Raw genomic sequence first — 21,861 nt, forward strand, 5'->3', positions numbered from 1 at the left:
TTTGTGAGTATTATTTCTTGTTAAGAAAACTCTTCATCCTAAAACTTGTAAAGAATTCTTATATTTTATTCCAGTAATTACATACACAGCACGTTGTGTTTGAGCATCTGTCAATCCATGGAGAAGTCTTTGGTATCTGATGTAAATATTTTTTGAGGTTCAAACATTTTCCTTCCATGAAAGAATAGCCATTTGTCTCAGCATTACTTCTTGAATAGTCTAGCCCAGTGGTCGGCAAACTCATTAGTCAACAGAGCAGCAAACCACGCGGCTCGCGAGCTGCAGTTTGCCGACCACTGGTCTAGCCTTTCACCACTGATTTGAAACTATAATTTTATTATATACTAATGTACAGATCTGTAGAGTCTGACCTATCCTGTTTATTTGATTTGTATTCTGACCTGTACTACTTACTTGACCTGTGTATCTGTGCCTATGCTAATACCATACTTTAACTATTGTATCATATTAGCTGGCAAGGCAAATCTTACCTTATAGTTGTTCACATTTTTTTGGTTATTTTTGTGAAATTTCTCTTCCCTATGACAATCATTTTATTAAAATTCTGTTGGAATTTTTGTTATTATAATTAATTTGTAGATTAATAATTGACATCTTTGTGGTAAATTTGCTTGCAGTTATTTAGAAGACATGCCAAAGAACAGGCAACTCACTTCCTTCCTCTAAGGCATTCCAAACCAGGATAGCTCGGTAACGTAGCCGTTAGAAAGGGTGAGCTTGTCACGTGCTCGCCGTGTTTCGTAACACAGTTACGGTCATCACCAGGACACTTCCATTCCTCCCTCGCTCTATGTTCACCTTGTTTCTGTTTATTCTGACGACCTGGCGCTAAAACCTGGACGTGTTTTTCTCTCCTTTGCTTGACATTTTGCACCATGCCCCCCAGTTTCTGTGTTACCGCCCGCGGAAGCCTTGCCCACAGTCTCCTTCTTGTTACTCCTCAGTGTCATTTCAGAGTCCGGCATGTGAGCACAATCACCCTTAGCCTCTGCACCAGTTTTCCGTAGTCTGTCGGCTGGCTCTCAGAGGATCGGTTTACGGCTTTGGCTCGGGCTGAGCCCAGAGGCGCAGTTGCTGTAAGGTCCTGCTGCAAGCTCCACCTGGCGCGGAAGAATGGGGCAGAGGACCTCTGTGAGCAGGCGATTGTTGCTTTGTACTGGCTGGACCAGTTGGACATTTAAAGTTACTAAGTACTGTGCACCAAGATTAGAAATTGTTGTGATAAGTGAATTAGCATCAAAGAACTTATTTGTGAATAGATTATAAAGTACCTTCAGTTATTGCCATTGAACTTTACTGAAGTAACTGTGGGATCTCTTTCTTTCCCTTTACTTCACATTATTTCCAGAACTTTAAAATAGATCCTTGATCCCTCATCTTTATTTTTCCATTAACAGTTAGTTCTTTCTTGCTTCTCTCTAGTGAGTACAATATGTTGAAGACAATTTAAATTTTCTCTGTTGTTTTAAGATACTGAAAAGCTTCAATATCAATTTGAAGATTCTTGACCCAGGAATCAAAAATTTTTTTATTGATTTTAGAGAGAGAGAAGAAGGGAGAGGGAAAGAGAAACATCGATGAGAGAGAAACATCGATGGGCTGCTACCAGGGACGCAGCCTGCAACCTGGACATGTGCCCTGACCGGGATCAAACCCTGGACCTTCTGGTGCATGGATCAGGGCTCGACCAACTGAGCCACACGGGCCAGGGCAGTATTAACGTTTTAAAAAACTTTTTATTGATTGATTTTAGGGAGAGAGGAAGAGTGATAGGGAGAGAAAGGAAGAGAGGGATTTGTTCTATTATTTAAAAAAGATATTTGTGTTTTTTTAAAAATAATTTTATTTATTTATTTCTAATTGTTTATTGGTTGATTAATTTTAGAGGGAGGAAGGGAGAAAGAGAGAAACATCAATTTGTTGTTCCACTTGTTTATGCATTCATTGGTTGATTCTTGCATGTGCCCTGACCAGAGATCAAATCCACAATCTTGCCCTATCAGGACAATGCTCTAACTGAGCTACCCGGCCAGGGCCCTATGTATCAACATATTTTAAGCCTGAGATCATTATTGTGACATAGAGACTATGTATATATTATTATTTTATTATTTCAGTTAGAATTTTTAGTAACATTTTCTTACGGTTTAGTATGGAACTGAACACTTGCTGATTTAATGTGAATTTGGGTTCATTCATCTACCTAATAAAAGAGTAACATGCTAATTGACCATACCTTTGCGACACCCACCAGCCAATCAGGAGTGAGTATGCAAATTAACCCAACAAAGGTGGGTTAATTTGCATACACAGGCACTGAGCAGCTGGGGGCAGGGCAGGACGATGCAAGTGTCCCGCCCCTCCCCAGCCGCTCCGGGCCTCTGGGCAGCGTGGGAAGGCAGAAAGGCGGCTCTGGGCCGGAGTGGAAAGGCAGCTTCAGCCAGACCGAAGGTGCTGCCGGCAGCTAGGGGAAGGAAGGCCCATTCTTGCACAAATCTTCGTGCATCGGGCTTCTAGTTTTTCAATAAATTGACAGCAAACATAATTGGCTTTAATGAAAAGGCTGAGGATTAATTGATTTCTTAATGTCTTAGGATTAAGAATTTTACTTGGTCTAGAAGTCCAGCAGATCATTTCTGGTCCTTTGAAGTTACTGGTTCAGTTTTAATGTTTATAAAGCCATATTCAAATATTTATAGGGATGTTTTTGCTCTCTGTCATTAGACACAAACTACCCCAATACTCACCTGCTTAAAACAATAGCAACCATTTGTTTTGCTCACAAATTGGCAACTTGGGCAGGGTTTGGCAGGGAAGCTTATCTCTGCCCCAGGTGGTGTCCCTGGACGGCTTAGCCTGGGTAGTGACCCACCAGTTCCCTCACAGCTGGCCAGGGGCTTGTGCTGTGTATTCCTCTGCAGCAGGTCCCCCTGTGGCCAGGGTGGGTACCCTCCGAATACAGTGGCTGGTTCACGAGGATGAGTATCCCAGGAAGCGGCGTTCTAAGAGATGGGAATGGAAACTGCTCGTTTTTATTAAGGCCTGAGCCTGGAAACACGCATCGGCTCACTTTCGTATTATATTGCTTGAGCAGTCACAGAGGTCCGATTTTAGGAACAGGGAGCATAGAACTCTAGCTCTTGCTAGGAGGGAGGAGTGTAAACAATTTTGGAGCCATGCTCTCAAACTGCTATAATGATAGGGGAATATTGCTATTCTTAATTGATGAGGCTAATTTGCTTCAAAGGGAGAATAGTGTTGAAACTTGGAGATAGTGATATTATTTCTATTCAGATATTATTTTTCAGTACAAATGTGATTTTTCACCATTAAGACTTCTTGAAGTATTAAAAACAGTATTTGCAAGATGTATGTGAGGAAAACTAGAGAACTGCTGAAAGAATAAGAAAAGACTAATGAATGTATATGGATAGGAAGACACGATATTCTTAAGATGTCAGTTCTTTTAGCTTGATCTATAGACTCAGGAGCAACCATTGTCAGAACCTCAGCCAGTACTCTGTAGATATTAAGAAACTTATTCTAAGTTGATATAGAAAGTCAACCGATACCAAATACGGCATGTAATAGTGAAGAAGAATAACAAAGGCAGAGGAATGACACCAACTTCAGTATCAGTGCAGAGCCGCAGTAATCAGGACCGTGTGGGATGAGTGAGGAACGCAGGTCAGTGGGCAGAATTGGTAGCCCAGAAATAGACTCTTAAATATAGTCAACTGATGTTTGGGAAGGGAGCAACGGTAATCCGTGGAGGAGAGACCCTACGTGGAACTGGGACTTAGCCACTTGCCAAAAGTGCATCTACACACTGGCCTTGGGCCTCCACAAAAATGAACTCAGAATGGGTCCTAGGCCTAAATGTAAGAGACAAAACCACCAAACTCTGGGAGATGACGTAAGAGAAAATATAGCTGACTGATTTGCTGCTGAGTTTTTAGCTACAACTCCAATTGCAGGATCCATGAAAGAAAAGATTAGGTGAGTTGGACTTCATTGAAATCATAGCTTTCTTCTCCGTGAAAGGCACTTTAAGAAAGTGAAAAGACGGGCAGAGAGAATGTTCGCCAAACATACATCTGATAAAGGCATCTATCCACAATATACAAAGAACTGTTAAATTCAGCAGTAAGAAAACAGAGGACTTAATTAAAAGATAGGCGGAGGGTGTGAACAAACATCTCACCCAGGAAGATATGTAGATGGCAAATAAGCATATGAAAAGGTACCTCGACATCTGTCATCAGGGAACTGGAAATTAAAACAACACTGCGATGCCACCGCACATCTGTTAAAATCGGTGAAATCCCAAACTGTGACAGCACCGAGCACTGGCAAGAATGAAGTGACCTGGAAGTCTTCTTTTTAAATGTATTTTTATTGATTTTATTTTCTTTGTTTAGAGATAGAGGAAGGGTGAGGGATAGAGAGGTAGGAACATCGAAGAGAGAGAAACATCGATTGGCTGCCTTCTGCACGTCCCATACCGGGTATCGAACCCACAATCTGGGCATGTGCCCTAACTGGGAATCCAGTCCGTGACCCCTTGGTTCATGGGCCACCGGCCGGGCCGACCAGTAAGCCTTATTCATGCTGGTGGGAATGCAAAATGTACAACTGCTTTTGAAGACAGTTTGTCGGTTTCTTACAAAGCTGAAGTCTTTTTTTTCTTCCTTTTTATTGAACTTATCGGGGTGACACTGGTTAACAAAATTATACAGGTTTCAGGTGCACAGTTCCACAGCACATCATCTGCACACCGCATTGTTCACCACCCAAGTTAAGTCTCCTTCCATCACCGTTTATTCCCCCTGTACTCTCCTCCGCCTTCCCCCACTCCACCTCCCCCAGCAATCACCATACTGTTACCGATGTCCATGAGTTTTCTCTTTTTCTTTTTTGCTCCATCCCTGCACCCCCCAAACTCCCCCCCAGCAGCTGTCAGCCTGCTCTCTGTCTCTGAGTCTGTCTCTGTTCTGCTTGTTAGTTCATTTTGTTCATCAGAACATACCGTCCAGCAATTGTGTTCTTAGGGATTTGCCCACATGAGTTACAAAAACCTGTGCCTGAGTGCCTTCAGCAGAGACAACCCAAATGTCCATCAGCAGATGACTGGGTAAACAAATGTGGTATATATGTTTTTGGAAGTTTTAACTCCTTAGATTTTTAAAGAAAAACAGACTATGAGTTTAGAATTATTATGTAGCGTTTCCATAGGGGATTATTAAACTAGAATTATACTCAATTCCGTTTATTAGAATCAAACTCATCACTAGATGAAACTTTAGAGCAACAAGTTCTCCTGTTACAAATTTACAAAGAGTGAAATTGAGATGCAGAGAGGTTAAGTGATTTGCTCATAGACGCAACCAGTAAATAATAAAACCGGAGTTAGAAATAAGATCTCTTGCTATCCGTATCATTTCCTTACAGGAAACTTGACAGAAAAAGTAAATATAACAAACGGTTTGTACACTGCAATAATGATAATTGATCAGAACAATCATAGCCCTTAGGGTTTATGGGAGACCTGGCAATGTGGACAGGCCAGCTAACAAATGAGCGGGCAGAGCGGGTAACTAACTGAGGCAAATAAGATTTCTGAGTCTGAAAGACGGGAACCAAATAGCAAAGTGAAATTGCCATTTGTTTTCTAACGGCTGCAGATTAGGCATCCCTACATGTACACTTAGCTTCCTAGTGTTGCGATGCATTGCCCGGTAAATACGATTACTGACATCTGGCAGTGTTTGCTTTTGGCTGTTGTGAATAATGCTGCGGTGAAATGGGTGCACAGGTATCTGTTTGAGTTCCGCTTTCAGTTCTTTTGGGTATTTACTCGGAAGTGGAATTGCTGGATATTATGGTAATTCTCTTTAATTCTTTAAAGAACTGCCATATTGTTTCCCATGGCAACTGCATGATGTTATGTCCCGTCCCCCCCCCCCCCCCCCCGCCCCAGGAACATACCAAGCTTTCAGTTTCTCCGTATCCCACCAGCACGTTTTTTATGGCCACCCTAATACGTGAAGCAGTATCGCACTGGTTTTGATTTGCATTTCCCTAGTGCAGCCGTGGGCAAACTACGGCCCGCGGGCCGGATCCGGCCCGTTCGGCTGTTCTATCCGGCCCGCGGAGCCGAAAGAGCGGAGGGTTCTCCTGCTCTCCCCTCCGCTCCTTTACTTTGAATTTATATTCGTTCACACAAACTCTCCATCCATGCTTTTGTTCCGGCCCTCCGGTCCAGTTTAAGAACCCATGGTGGCCCTCGAGTCAAAAAGTTTGCCCACCCCTGCCCTAGTGCTTAGTACTGCTGATCATGTCTTCCTGAATTTATTGGCTGTTGGCAGGTTTTGGGATAAATGTCAGTTCAAGTAGCCTTCCCATTTTTAATTGGGTGCTTTGCTTTTTTGTTGTTGTTTGATTCCCTCTTTTGAAACCTAAGCATTATCCCTACTTACTGATTTGTAGAGGCTCTTGTACCAAAATAGGATATTGAGCCTATACTCGCTTATTTTGAAAATATTTTCTTCTTGTTATGTTCTATTCTTCATTTACAGTACCTATGGTTTAGAAGTTTTTATTTAGTTGCTTCTGTCATTTTTTCCCTTTATACTTTCTGGGTTTTGTATCTTGCCTAATAATGTTTTTATACTCTAAATTATTAAAAATATTGCCTTTACTCCTACCATTTCATTGATGAGACTTTTTACAGGCTAATCAGCAAGTAGATATTTGCTGTGTAATTCACATTCAATTTGCATTTAACCATAGGTTATATTTGTAGGTCTGACAAAGTCAATGCTGCATGCATAATGAACTCTGGATCCTTGCTGCTACCTTTAACTATCTACAACTGGAGGAAAATGTTTGCCCACATCTGAGATTTGATTTTTTAAAAATAATTGCTGTCTCCGTATTTAGGGATTAATGACCTAAATGACCCCCCTTGTCATACATAAATTCATATATGTACGCACATATTGTGTGTGCTTTTTACTTAGGTAGTTTTTTCCGGAAATAAATTATGTGAATATATTGATTCAAATAATAAAAATCCTTATATGTGCTCTCTTTACAATCTAGCCTATCTTAAAAGTTCTTTTTTTCTTATAAAAAGTTTTAATTGTGACATTTAATTCTTTCTGCTAGGATTACTTTATTTAATATCTTTCATCTTTTATTTATTGTGTTACCTTGTAAATATAGTCTGATAAAATATGAGAATATTTTGTCTCTGTCTTTGTTTATAATAGCTGTCTATTTATAGAAAATGATATAATAGCTTTATTTTATGATTAGTTGGACACTAATTTAAAATATGAAAAATATCTATAAAGTACATATACGTTTAAAAATATATATTTTTATTGATTTCAGAGAGGAAAGGAGAAGGAGAGAGATAGAAACATCAATGATAAGAGAGAATCAACGATTGGCTGCCTTCTGAATGCCCCACATTGGGGATCAAGCCCGCAACCCAGGCATGTGCCCTGACCAGAAATCAAACTGTGACCTCCTAGTTCATAGGTCGATACTCAGCAGACAGAACTAATGGGGGAGGAAAAGGATGTCGGTGACCTCTTCTCTTTCTATTCTTTCTCTTTTATAAGACAGTATTGTTCAAGCAGCTTGCCTCTGTAATATTTGTCTGCCTACTTGTCCCAGTACATGGATCATTTTTTAATTTAAAATCTTGCACTTCAGGTCATTGAGCACTTCCACATGGAGGTTGGCACAGGACCAAACTCGAGACGCGCAACTCATAACAGTTGATGAAAAATCGGTAAGAATTTTTTTATATACACTGCTAGGATTCTGCCTTCAGGGTTTTTATTGTACAACTAGAGGCCCAGTGCACAAAATTCGTGCACGGGGGAGCGGGGTGTATCCCTCAACCTAGCCTGCACCCTCTCCAATCTGGGACCCCTCGAGGGATGTCCGACTGCCCGTTTAGGCCCGATCCCGGTAGGATTGGGCCTAAACGGGCAGTCAGACATCCCTCTCACAATCCAGGACTGCTGGCTCCTAACTGTTCACCTGCCTGCCTTCCTGATTGCCCCTAACCGCTTCTGCCTGCCAGCCTGATCACCCCCTAACCACTCCCCTGCCAGCCTGTTTGCCCCTAACTGCACTCCCCTGCAGGCTTGGTCCTCCCCAACTGCTCTCCCCTGCAGTCCTGGGTCCCCTGCAACTGCCCTTCCCTGCAGGCCTGGTTCCCTGCAACTGCCCTTCCCTGCAGGCCCAGTCGCCCCCAACTTCCCTCCTCTGCTGGCCTAGTCACCCCTAACTGCCCTCCCCTGTAGGCTTGATTGCCCCCAACTGCCCTCCCTTGCAGGCATGGTCCCTCCCAACTGCTCTCCCCTGCTGGCCTGATCGCCCCACAACTGCCCTCCCTTGCAGACCTGGTCCCTCCCAACTGCCCTCCCCTGCTGGCCATCTTGTGGTGGCCATCTTGTGACCACATGGGGGCAGCCATCTTGTGTGTTAGAGTGATGGTCAATTTGCATATTTCTTTTTTATTAGATAAGATAGATTTTAGGAGAGGTGTTTTGTGGAAAGTGATGTGAATTTGTCTAGATTGTATGTAAATTTACTTTAAGAAATATTTGTCACAAAAAGATAAAGATAATTTATGTTAAGCATTATACACAAATATTAAGTCATACAAATATTGAGAAATTAAAATTGCAAAAGACTTCCATTTTTTGGTGTTTATAAGTAGCAATTAGAACATTTTTTATAATGCATGCATTATTTTTTATTTTCTCAGTTATACTATTTAATTAAGTTGTAAGGTACCAGTACTATTTAAAATTAAGTATATTGAGTTTTTCTGGAATCAGTTTTTGTGTGTATGCATCCCATTTCACATTACACATGAGAGATTACAACTAGCAACAAATAAATAATGTTTTTCACAACAGATAGAAATTTGGTAACCATGACATAAAATTTTTCAATGTGTGCTGGCATTTTAGATTCAGCTTGTTATTGATGCGTATATTATATAACATACATTTTGTAAATGTTGTAAGATTTCCAGTTAAAATGTGTAGTCGTATTTTCATTTTTATCTGGCTTACCATTACCAAATATATGGGTGTGTTTCTTAACTACTCCCTTTCTAATCGTTGTATATCCTTTTATTGCTCAATTTTGAGCCTGTGAGCATAATTTAAGTAATAGGTCACACTTAGGTTTCTATTTGCACCATTAAAGATCTAAATAGGGAAATAAATAGATAAGGAAAAAGTAAGGAAATCCCTAAATATCTTAGGTTTAAGGCTGGTTGATTTGAACTTTAAAACCAAAGGATAACCAAAATAGTTTTATTAAAATGCTGCTTTTGTCACCCTCTCCTGGAAAATCTGACGGTGCATCTTATTGACCTAAGACAAGCAAACATTGAAACCCTGACATGGGCTGAGGCCTTCCGCTCCAGGGTTATCTCGTACCACTCTCTCGAGCTCCTTTGCTGCAGCTCCTCTGTGCCTGGACTTGCTGCTCTGTTTTCTGTTCAGGGCATTTAGATTGCAGTTCACTCTGCCCAGCTGCTGGCACCAGTCCCCCCGCTTTTCACTCGGTACCATGTACTGTGCTTCAGATGTCCATCACCCAGCACGTGCTTCCCCAGGTGTAAGCGAACTGAGGCAGGGATGTACCAGGAGGAGGAGGACTCACCCGTGCCATGTGTCCATTAATGAGTGAGGGTACGGTTTTAATGTTTCTACTGCATCTCTTTTAAGCCCCAAGAGATTACCTTCCTGTTCCAGTATTATGGGCTTTACTCTCTATAAGATTGCCACAGTTTACGAGTCATGCTTCTAAGGTCTGTTTTCTCTAATTTGAAGATGCACAGGTCAGAACAGACACCGCCCTGTTGCTCTAGACAACACACCAGGAGCTGTGGGCTGCTTTGAGTGTTGTGTTTTTAATTGTCTCACAAATCAGTTGCGTACTTTTAATGAATTTTGTTGCCCTGTGTAGATTTTCTCCAGCTTTGTTATGTCTTTCTTGAAGTGTGTGCTAGTCAAAATGTAGGTTTGATATTCCAGCTAAAGTCAATTGAGGTCTTATGTGTAATTACTCATAGTTATTGAGGTAATACTTAATATGGATAGCTGAAACCCATAGCCATTCATTTATGTTTATATTAAAACAAAGGTATTAAATAACCACAAGGTAACATAGTGCTAATAAGGGTTTCGGCTCTTCTTGTTCCTACTGACTGCCAGATGGAGGTGTCAGTTAGTAGCGTAATGACAAGACCGGGGGCTGGAGGGACTTATAGTAATTTGAGCGAGTGGAATTGATTAGATTTGCATTTTGGAAAAAAAAAGATTCTAAAAATATGTATCAATATTAATGATGAAAATATTTCAAAAGGTGACGTAAAAGAAGATGTGGAAACTGCATTTTAATGTCATTATTCTATACTGTAAACCAATTTATTAACTTAGGCTACCATTTTTCTTAACCACTCAACATCCTATATAACAAAAGGCTAGTATGCAAACTGACCGAACGGCCGAACGACCGGTCGCTGTGATGCGCACTGACCGCCACGGGGCAGACGCTCCGCGCGGGAGCTGCCGCCTGGTGGTCAGTGCGCTCCCACACGGGAGCACCGCTCAGCCCGAAGCCCTGAGCCGGGCTCGTGCCTGACGAGCACAGCGGTGGTGCGGGAGCCTCTCCTGCCTCAGCAGCAGCGCTAAGGATGTCCGACTGCGGGTTAGGCCTAAGCCGGCAGTCAGACATCCCCCGAGGGCTCCCGGACTGCAAGAGGGCGCAGGCCAGGCTGAGGGACCCCACCCCCAACCCCCCGAGTGCACAAATCTCGCGCTCTGGGCCTGTAGTTAGTTATATGTGTACCTGAAATTGGACAGAAGCTAGAATCTTAATTGTGTGGTAAGGGAATTAGGCATTCTCATGATTTCTATTGGATATCTTATGTGATGTAGTTTAAAAATTAATACAGGCGATGCCTGTTAAGCATGTGGACTAGGTCTTTCATCATAAACTTAATTGGGGGTTAGTTTTAGTGTTTATTTTATTTTAAAACCAGAGGATAACTTTAGATGTTACCTAGTTACATTATTGAATCTATTTTTCATTTAAAAATTTTTCAACCTATTATTCAAGAGAAATCTTATGTGGGACTCCAGTAAGTAATCAACTCAATAAAAGCTGAATTTGCTGGAGGGTGAGGGCTGGGGGCATGAGGGAGATGCAAGCTTTCCTCGGGACAGTGGTACGCAGCGTGGTCTGGGCGGGAGGTCTGCAAAGTCAGGCTATGTTCCTAATCAGACAGAGGCTTTTTAAAGTCAGTCTCACTTAACCTTCTTGATGAAGCAGTAGAAATGATTAATATTTAAAAATCTCCACCCTGCATATTCATCTGTTTATTTTCCGCGTGGCTAAACAAGAAGTATTGTGCGTAAAACACGTCGGCTGCATGTCCCCAAGCATCACTGGGTCTGAGGACAGCTGCTTGTGGTGTTGAGTTGCTGTTGCACATTGAACCAGCCACTTCCTTCATGGAGCACCTCTACTGAAAAAACAGCAGCAGATGACACAGTGTGGCTTTTCAGTCTTCAGCACACAGCAGACAGTTCCTAGAAAATACACCTGCTACTTCAAGGGAGCATTACCCAGGATAAACTTCAAGCTTCAAGTAAAAATGAGAATTTTAGAACTAGATTCTGCTACTAATCTGATGGAGCCTGACAACTTTCCAGTAAAGACTGTTGTGATGCTACTGGCGGTGATATTCAGGAATGTGACTTAGGAGATTCGGTGATGAAATGCACTAACATTAGGAAGATTGGCATACCTCTTGGGAACCAGTGCTTTCCAGATGAGCGATGTATGATGTTATAAAACCATGCATGGCTCAGACTTTACAGTGCAAGAGAGAACTCTGCTCTGAATGTGAGTGTGACAATATTAAGGCTATTGAAATATTGCTCCCTTTTCTAATTACATGTCGCTTTCAGGATGAATTTTCTTTATGTAGTTCAACCAAGATAGCTTAGTGCAACAGTTTGAACAAAAGAACAAATGTTAGAATTAACTAAGAACAAATGTTAGAATTAACTTGTCTTGTGGTAAGCTGTTCATTAGAGATTTTCAAAAACGCTATCAGTGCCCATCTTCTCACTCAATTCTTTAGCTTTTGAAAATACGCGTAATAACATTATCCTATATAATAAAAGGCTAATATGCAAATCAACCGAGCAGTGGAATGACCGATCGCTATGACACGCACTGACCACCAGGGGGCAGATGCTCAACGTAGGCGCTGCCCCCTGGTGGTCAGTGTGCTCCCACAGGGGGGCACCACTCAGCCAGAAGCCGGGCTCATGGCTGGTGAGCCAGCGGTGGTGGGAGCCTCTCCCGCCTCCACCGAGTGCTAAGGAGCAGCAAGCCGAGCGGTAAGGAGCAGCAAGCAGGCAGGCGGTAAGGAGCAAGGGGTCCTGGACTGCAAGAGGGATGTCCGACTGGTGGCTTAGGCCTGCTCCCCGCTGAGCGGACCTAAGCCGTCAGTTGGACATCCCCCGAGGGCTCCCAGACTGCGAGAGGGTGCAGGCTGGGCTGAGGGCCCCCCCCCCAGCCCCCCCGTCCCCTGAGTGTTTGGATTTCGTGTACCGGGCCTCTAGTTTTTATAATAATGTTCTATTAATATATAATTGGTTTATTATCATTTTAAACTATGGTAAGTATATATTTAAATTTTTCTCCATTTAAACTTCTTATATGGCAAATATCTGCTGATATATTTATATAAACACAACCTCTTTGGGTCCAATAATTTTTATTTCATATATTTTTAAATTTATTGGGATAACATTGGTTAATAAGATTACATAGTTTTCACGTGTACAATTCTATGGTTCACCATCTGTATATTGCATTGTGTGCCCACCACCCAGTCATTTTTAAGAGTATAAAGGCGCTCGGAGACCAGAAGGTTTGAGCATCGTTCTCCCAAGCCTTCTTTTTCGGTTTAAACATCCCCGGGGCTTTGATTCACGTCACACGGATCCTAGTTAATTCATCATCTTGATTACCTTGCCGTTTAACTGAATCCCTTTTACACTGTTGCTGCCAGGATTTCTTGTGATACTACAGATGTGTGGCAGGGCATGCTGGGGATGATGGCCTCCACCCCTGCTCATCTCAGCAGTCCTGGGAAGGCAGCTTAAAGCTTCTGTTCTCAGGCGACTTCCTTAGGTGCATTTCATGGAGAGCTAAAGCCCAGACCTTTTGTATTTGTTCTGTAACCAAGTCTTGTTTCATTTCTCCCATCTTACATATGTGCTGTTCATTATTTTACCTGTGATTCTCAGATAGTTCAGAGGACATGTTACCAAATAAAAAGTGTACTTTTTTTTATTATTACATTTGGCAGGCAGAATTTAATATATAGAACATAAGAAATTAAAGGAATTTTTATAGTATTTCATAGATGTCAGTAACATAAGTACAAAGAAAAAGATGTTTTAACTTGAGTATCAATTGTGTATTGATAACAGGTAATTTATATTTTTTAGGCATAAAATGTAAGGGGGAGAAGTCTGCCCAGCATTTTCCAGTGTAAATAATCTGTTCTTTCATTTTATTTTTCATTTCTTTTTTCAAATTTATTTGAGAGAGAGAAAAACAGAAACATCAAGAGAGAGAGGAAGAGAGAGAAACAGAAACATCAATTTATTGTTCCACTTATTAATGCATTCATTGGTTGCAAATGACCTGGGATCAAACCGGAAACCTTGGCGTATCCAGACCATGCTCTGACCACTGGGCTACCTGGCCAGGCCTTGTCATTTTCCACTGTGTACAGTGTTGGCAGATAGAGAACAGATCTTCAGAGAGTGAAATTGTAGTATTTCCTAATTTCATAGATTGCTATTAATGAGTCCCATCGCACAGCACATGGTTCATTTCTAATCAGTTTTAAGAATGTCTTCTCCGTTGTATATAAACTAATGTCCTCTTCATTTACTGTCAGAATTAATAAAAATTTAAATATCAAGAGTAGATGGCAGCATCTTAAAATAATCTTGTCAATTGATGTAGAAGCACAATGTTTAGAAAACCTTTCTGTGTTTGCACCGTTATTATTCCCAAATCCGTGTCCTTCCTGCAAATAAGAAGGAAAGCTCACAGCTTCTGTTTGCTTGGCCCTGGGTTTTGTGTCAGGGCTGCTGTGCTGGGGAGGTGGGTGAGGAATCTCTGCCTTTGTGCTTTATTAAGAGAGAAACTTCTTCCCTTTCCCTCCGCCCCCACCCCAGCTTCCTTTCAGCGCATTGATGAGAGCATGTTGTCTTTTTATGTTCACGTGGATTATACAAAACAGAGAAGTTGACTGTTCATTGTTCTTTAGAGATTTTGAGTAAGTACTCTCCCTAAAACAGCTACAGCATGAATGAGACCTACATGGGGATGTTTTTGAAATGCTTTGTCATCACTTTTATTTCCTGTTTTTAAAATACTGATTTCTGTTTGTCACAATTACCTTATATTAAGTATCTACTACCATAGTTAAAATTTAAATACAAAAGATAGAAAAATCCCCTCAAAATGTAAGAATTATTTCAATGTAGTAGTAAAAATAAGGTGAAGTAAGCCTTAAGAGTTTGGACATTAGTATATTACTTTTGTAAAATAAGTTGGCTGCCATCTAGCCTGCATTATTTATTTACTTATTCAATAAACATGTATTGAGCACCTATGTGGGCCAGGCATTATACTTCAGTGTTTATGTTGACACTTTCAGTGGTTTATTTTCAGTTAGGGGCCCAGTCATTTCATTATAAACTATTAAGCGGCAGCTCTATTAAATTAATAGTCATTATACATACATCCTCAACATAAATGCGTATCAAAAAGGAAACTCTATTTAGTCTATAAATCTCAAATAGGTAGGGTGGGAGAGGCTGGCTATCATTTCTATGATTTTTTTGAGAAATTATAGTAAGCACTTCAATATAAATGCTGTCAGATTTAGAACAGCCTGTGTCAGTATCTGTATTTTAAAATTAGGTGTGCATGGAAGGTAGTCAGCGTTTGGAATGTTGCCAGTTGGTTGTTTTCCTGCTTGACATTTCCTCCCGGCCGGCCGCAGTGGCACAGCAGTTAAAGCTGTGTTACTTGTTGATACTTGCAATAAGTAATTGCTGTTCGATTAAGCACATGGTATTAGCACACACGCAGCCAACTGGGTGACAGTATTGCTGCTTTAGAATGTCTGCAAGCAGCAACAAGTTATTTAATGTAATTTTTTTGTCACTTTAGTGGGTTTTCAATTTTTTCATTGCTCGAACTTGCTGTAAGAAATTTGTAAACATGAGTGATATTTTTGCAAGCCTTCCAAAATAAAACAATTATATTTGCTACACAAGTTCTAGTTTTATTTTATTTTTTTTACTTCCTAACGTACTAAAAGTTTATAGATGAAAACTTTTTATACGTCTGCAAACTCGAATTAAAAATGGATCATTAAGAGTGACCTGCACGAAAAGATAACCCCAAGTTAAAAGGCTTACATTTGCTTTGACTGCTTGCTTTTTTTAAGGGTCAGTTTTCTTTCGGAGAGATTACTTTCTCTTGGTGTATGGCGGCGCTGTCTCTGCTAGATTATTGGAAGGCGTAGTGTCTGTGATTGGGGTTATACAGCCTCCTAGCATCTCAAGTGTCTGTTTTGTCTGGACTTTCCTCACGCAGCATTCTTGTGCAAAAATTTCAAGGCTTTAGTCTGGAGCACTGGGTCAAAGGATATGTCTCTTTGAAGGGCAGACAGGAGTTTTTATGTTTTATTCACTAAGTAGTATTTCATTTTACATCAAAGAATAGCGGCCTTTGAGAGCCTTTCAGGGTGGCAGCTGAGCATGGGGCTTCTTTTTTTTTCCAAGACTTTCACTAAATATGGAAGTTTCTTCATGTTTTTCAGCCTACAGATGCTTACTTACATTCTTGTATTTAGATGAGACTATTAAAATAAAAAGAGAAAAGGCATTGATTTAAAAGTTAGTTTGATGTAGAGTTTTATTTTTAAAAAACTAACAGTGTACTTGTCTCTTGGTTTTTACACTACCTACAAGCTACCGAGAAAAAGATTGGCAGATAGCCTTTAAGATTGTAGCAGTACTGTTGCTAAACTTTTAAGGAAGAAGTAATGACTAATGATTTTGGAAGTGTAAATTTTATAGTGAAATGGCCTTTTATTGGCTTTTGTTCAAGTCGAAAAGGGGGAGATACTTATTTTGAAACAACAAAACGCAAGTAATGAAAAATGTTAAGCCTTAGTATAGCTAGAAGTAAATGTTTTTTCTGTGCCTTTGAGATAAGTTAATAACTGTATTATGAACCAATAACAATAATTATACAACATATGATTGCTTATGTTTAGAAGATAAAATTGTATTTAATATTCCTATCACATAACATATATACCTGAGCATATAACCAATATTAAAATAGCTTAATTTAATGTTTGTGGGTAAAAATGCTCTTAAAATTACTGAAAATGTATCTAACTAGAATTGGTCGATCATTTAAACTAGAAATATTTGTACTCATTAATGACATACCATTAGTATTAAAACAACTTCAGATAACTTGCATTGACATGGATTAAAACAAGTCAGATCATTAATTATATACAATTGTTTAAAATAAAATATATTGATAAGTACAGAACTTTGTTTTTCAAAATACAATCCCATTAAAATAAGCTATTTTCACACATTATCACGCTGTAAAAAACACTTGTACTTAATAAATAGTTATAGAGGAAATGAATGGTAATGTTAGGTTTTATACGCAGACAAGGACCATTGAGACTTAAAATAGAGAATGATCTTTCTATATTAAAATTGTTTAAGGGACAAAAGATCTTTCCTCCATAGGTTCAGCCATCTCCATTATCTGCGATTCTTTAGCAATTAAAGCCAATTGGTTTTCCTCTTTGTTCTGTGCAGACAACTCGAACAGTACTGGAGAATCGAACTAACTGGAGTGTTTTATCTTTCAAACACTTTAAAGTTCTGTGTACCAATTAGCAAAGTACAGTAAAGGTTTGGACTTAATAGCCACAACATCTCCCATGCCTAGAGGTCTGAGCTGGTGCTGTCGCAGGCCATTGTGTCTCCTGTAAGGACAGTCACTGGGTCACTCCTGCCCTGCCTTCCTGCCTGCTGTGGACGGGCATTGGGTAGGGTACTCGACACTCTGCACAACGTCCTTTCGAGGGTTTAAAATGCTTGTCTGTTATTATCCAGGAGCTTCGGCTCTCAAAGTAGAATTGATAATATTTAACCATTTGAATGTTGTATTTTTTGTCCTTTTAGGGATTATACAATTTGTATGTGAAGATACATTATTTTTCTTCAATTAGTTCAAAGTACGTAAGCTGCATATTGTCTCCTTGGAAATTGGCTGTGTAATTTTATTCACTTAACTGGATGTAATTATAAATGAGTCATCAGAGTTTGTATCAGAGTATGTAGATGCCTAATGTTTATATCATTAAAGTATGTAGATGCCTAATGTTTTCGTTCATACTGTATCTGAGTGTAGGTTGGTGGGTTTTAAAATTTTTTTAATTTTCTGTTAGTTTGGTTGGCTTTCTTTCGTAGGTTGGTTTTTATGTCGTTGTTTCTTCCTTTGGGAGCAGGAAGAGAGTGTTTTGCTTTTAATTGGCCGGCTTGTCAGATAATTTCAAAACTCAAGAATTCATCCAAATCCCCACCTTGAACTTGTTAAAGCCTCTTGCCCATCATCTTATGGTCACGTTGTCACGAAGGCAGGGGCGAGAGGCAGTGAGGAGAGCAGTAGGGCCGTCTTTTCCTGGCACGTGTTCTTCTCCTTACGTCGCGCGTGTCTGGGAAGAGGGGCCGAGCGAGGGGGAAGCCCATCTCGGAACTGGAGACTGGGATGCCCATCCTGCCTCCGAGTCCAGGCTCTCTCGTCCGCCGTGGCTCCGTCTGTGCTCCGACTCCCCCTTCACAAGGCCGCTCGCAAGCTTGCAGATACCGCCCAGGTCCTAGAGCGAGGACGCCTAGAAAAAGGGGTGCCGCTGCACGCAGGGCGCTGTGCCTCCCCACCCCGCCTTTGTCAGCACGCTGTTCAGAGATAGGAGGAGGCTTTTTGTTCCGTTCTGTCTCGTGGTTAATACTTTACTTCTTGCAGTTTTGAGTATATTACATATTAGTTACTGAGGGTTTCTGATGTTACTGCCTCTAGGGAAACAGGCATTAAAAATGGCCTTGGCTTTCTCTGCGCAGCACGCAGACACGGGTACACCAAAACGTTGGGCTGAAAGCGCTCATTTGAACTTATGACCTGAGGGTCTGATCAGTGTACTGATTGGCATGTATTGTGATGACTGCTGAGTCTGTATCATTATAATTAACATCTAACAATTTAAAAGCTTTTTAGACCTAATTGAGACTTAGCACCTGAAAAAGTGAAGTAAGGTCCCTGGTTGAGTTAGCACTGTAATGTATTAAATAGTCACGTGTGGCTGCTGTGGCCTCTGCCTGGAGTGGCCGGATGCCCGTGGAGGGGAGGGCAATGCGGAGGGCAGACCGGCTGAGAGGAGGGACACGCTGTGGCCAGTGAGAGCCGGGCGCGTAGGCCACGTGAGGTCAGAGAGGTAAGCAGGGGCTTTTTTGATGTTCATGAAATTTTACAGTTTCCACAAGGGATTACATTTTAACAACTGCTTTTTAGAAAGGATCCCAGTTTTTTAAAAATGTATTGTTGAAAGTATTACAGATGCCCCTTTTCCCCCCATTGGCCCCCTCCCCCCTGCCCGTGCTCCCCCTCCCCCAGGCAAAAGGATCCCGTTTTATTTAGATTTTACGTATGGTACGGTATAGCAGTTCAGTGATTTTTCTGTTAAACTCCTGACTTTGAAATGGATTTTTGATAACGGCATATTGGGACCTGGAATCATGAATTCATCTCCTTCCTCTAATCCCGCAGTCTCCATGGCCCTGCACACCCCCACTACCACCACCCCAACGGGGAAGTCAGTGCACATGGCTGAGTGCTGTCCGCAAGGTGGTGCTGACACAGGCACAAACATGTTTGAGCTTCCGGCCGGCCTTGTTTCAGCTGGCGTCCTGGGCTGGTGTGCTGGGCTGGTGTGCTGGGCTGGTGTCCTGGGCTGGCGTCCTGGGCTGGTGTGCTGGGCTGGCGTCCTGGGCTGGCGTCCTGGGCTGGCGTCCTGGGCTGGTGTCCTGGGCTGGCGTCCTGGGCTGGTGTGCTGGGCTGGTGTCCTGGGCTGGCGTCCTGGGCTGGTGTCCTGGGCTGGCGTCCTGGGCTGGTGTCCTGGGCTGGCGTCCTGGGCTGGTGTCCTGGGCTGGCGTCCTGGGCTGGCGTCCTGGGCTGGTGTCCTGGGCTGGCGTCCTGGGCTGGTGTCCTGGGCTGGTGTCCTGGGCTGGCGTCCTGGGCTGGTGTGCTGGGCTGGTGTCCTGGGCTGGCGTCCTGGGCTGGTGTGCTGGGCTGGCGTCCTGGGCTGGTGTCCTGGGCTGGCGTCCTGGGCTGGTGTGCTGGGCTGGTGTCCTGGGCTGGTGTCCTGGGCTGGTGTGCTGGGCTGGTGTGCTGGGCTGGTGTGCTGGGCTGGTGTCCTGGGCTGGTGTGCTGGGCTGGTGTGCTGGGCTGGCGTCCTGGGCTGGTGTGCTGGGCTGGCGTCCTGGGCTGGCGTCCTGGGCTGGTGTGCTGGGCTGGTGTCCTGGGCTGGCGTCCTGGGCTGGCGTCCTGGGCTGGTGTGCTGGGCTGGCGTCCTGGGCTGGTGTGCTGGGCTGGTGTGCTGGGCTGGCGTCCTGGGCTGGTGTCCTGGGCTGGTGTGCTGGGCTGGTGTGCTGGGCTGGTGTCCTGGGCTGGTGTCCTGGGCTGGCGTCCTGGGCTGGTGTGCTGGGCTGGTGTCCTGGGCTGGCGTCCTGGGCTGGTGGCGACGGTTACGTCTTAACTGGACTCTGTTGGACTCTGCCTCCCCTTCCTCCCGCGTCCTCTCTGTTGCTTGGGGTTTGTCTGTCTTTGGGACGCCCTTCCTCCTCTGCTGCCAGTGTAGCTGACAGTCACCGTCCTCCTTTCCTGGCTGCTGGTGGCGTCCCCACTCCTTCAGTCCTCCCTCCAGCGACTGGCTCCCTCGTTTCCTCTCCCGCTGCCTGTCTGTCTGGTTTTGGCTTCTGGCCAATGTTTTGACGGTTACCGATCTTTCCTTCTTGGTGCTCCTCTGTGTCTCGTCCACTCCCCAGCGTGTTCTTCCTCCCCTTCTCTGCTTTCTCCCACACTTCGGTAGCGTTTTCCTCGTCCTTCTTTCTCTCCTTCTCTCTTCCTCTCCTCCCAAAACGAGGAGGAGAGAGAGCTGGCCCTCCCCTCCCACTGCTTTTCTCTCTTAGGTCTTACTCTCCCGCTAACCCTAACCCTAACCCTAACCCTAACCCTAACCCTAACCCCACGCCTCCCCCATTTCTGGGGAATATACAGGACTTTTGAAGACATTTACTAACTGGAAGGAGAAATGCTATGATTTAAAGGTTATATTATAATTATCTTTAATTGAATCTGAATTAATGGAAAAGAATACTGTTCTGACTCACATTTGCTGAGTTCTAGGGGATCTTGGAGCAAAATATTGGCCCTAATTGCAATGTCCTTACATTAGGTGTGTTCATTTGTGTATATTTGCTCGTGTATAGTTGGCGTTTAGCCATTTCTCTTGTGTAACTTGCCTTTTCTAACAGCAGTTTACTGAGTCATTTATGATGTTACTCTGCATAGATTCTGATGGTCAGTCATGTGAATGTATTGCTATATAACTGTCATTCCACTGAGAATTGTTTTATAACCTATTTTTAAAAAATATATTTTTATTGTTTTCAGAGAGGAAAGGAGAGGGAGAGAGAGGTAGAAACATCAGTGATGAGAGAGAATCATGGATCGGCTGCCTCCTGCACACCCCCTACTGGGGATCGAGCCCACAACCCGGGCTTGTGTCCTGACCGGGAATCGAACCGTGTCCTCCTGGTTCATAGGTCGATGCTCAACCCCTGACCCTTTTCAGGACCGCACAGGCCAGTGGTGGAGCTTGGGTTCCTCCAGGTTTGTCTGAATCAAACATAAGTCCCTGTTCCTAGCCAATGTTGTATCTCATAGTATGATATGTAGTTACCCACCTCCCTCCTCCGGGTGCACGGATTAGAAACCTCTTGAATTCAGGGGTAGTCTTTATTCTCTCCACAGCCCCGGCCTGGATGACTTGGCATAGCAGTATCTTTCTATTGGAATTGACGTGAATAAAGGTAAATTATACCTTATTCCGTCACTGCTATGCGTGTCATAGGCTTTTCAGGAGATGGTTGTACCAGGTGTACCGGTTAATAATGGCGGATTTTGTAATAAAAAAAAAACAGGATAATTTCAAGAGAAACATCAAAAGTGCTTTATTCAAAGTAATGCCCATCGCTAGCTACACATTTCCCCCATCTTTCAGGTGATTTGTGGATTCCGTCCCAATAGAACTTTTCTTCTTTTGAGGCAAACCATTCAGAGACCCCATTTTCCACTTCTTCGCATGTTTTGAAGGGCTGCTCAGAAAGTGCGTGTGCCATCGATCGGAACAGGTGGTCATCTGAAGGAACGAGGTCTGGTGAATACGGCGGTGGGTTAATACTTCCCAGGCAAGATCTTTTAACGTGTCTTTCACTGGTTTTGAAGTGTGTGATGGTGCGTCATCATGAGGCAAAATCACTTTGCCGTGTCTTCTGGCCCATTCTGGTCATTTCACGATCAAAGCGTGGTTCAAAT

The 21,861-nt window shown here is 42.7% G+C and overlaps 1 protein-coding gene across 1 annotated transcript in view; it reads left to right on the forward strand.

The window, feature by feature from the left end:
- Nucleotides 1-21,861, forward strand: part of NDUFS4 (NADH:ubiquinone oxidoreductase subunit S4) — a 70,700-nt gene that overhangs the window by 26,541 nt on the left and 22,298 nt on the right. Inside the window, exon 2 of the mRNA XM_080682164.1 lies at nt 7,747-7,825. Within this exon, the coding sequence (XP_080538290.1) occupies nt 7,747-7,825 (79 nt within the window). The remainder of the gene's footprint in view (nt 1-7,746; nt 7,826-21,861) is intronic.

The sequence above is a fragment of the Plecotus auritus genome (genome assembly GCF_963455305.1).
Source record: "Plecotus auritus genome assembly, chromosome: 7".
Lineage (NCBI taxonomy): Eukaryota > Metazoa > Chordata > Mammalia > Chiroptera > Vespertilionidae > Plecotus > Plecotus auritus.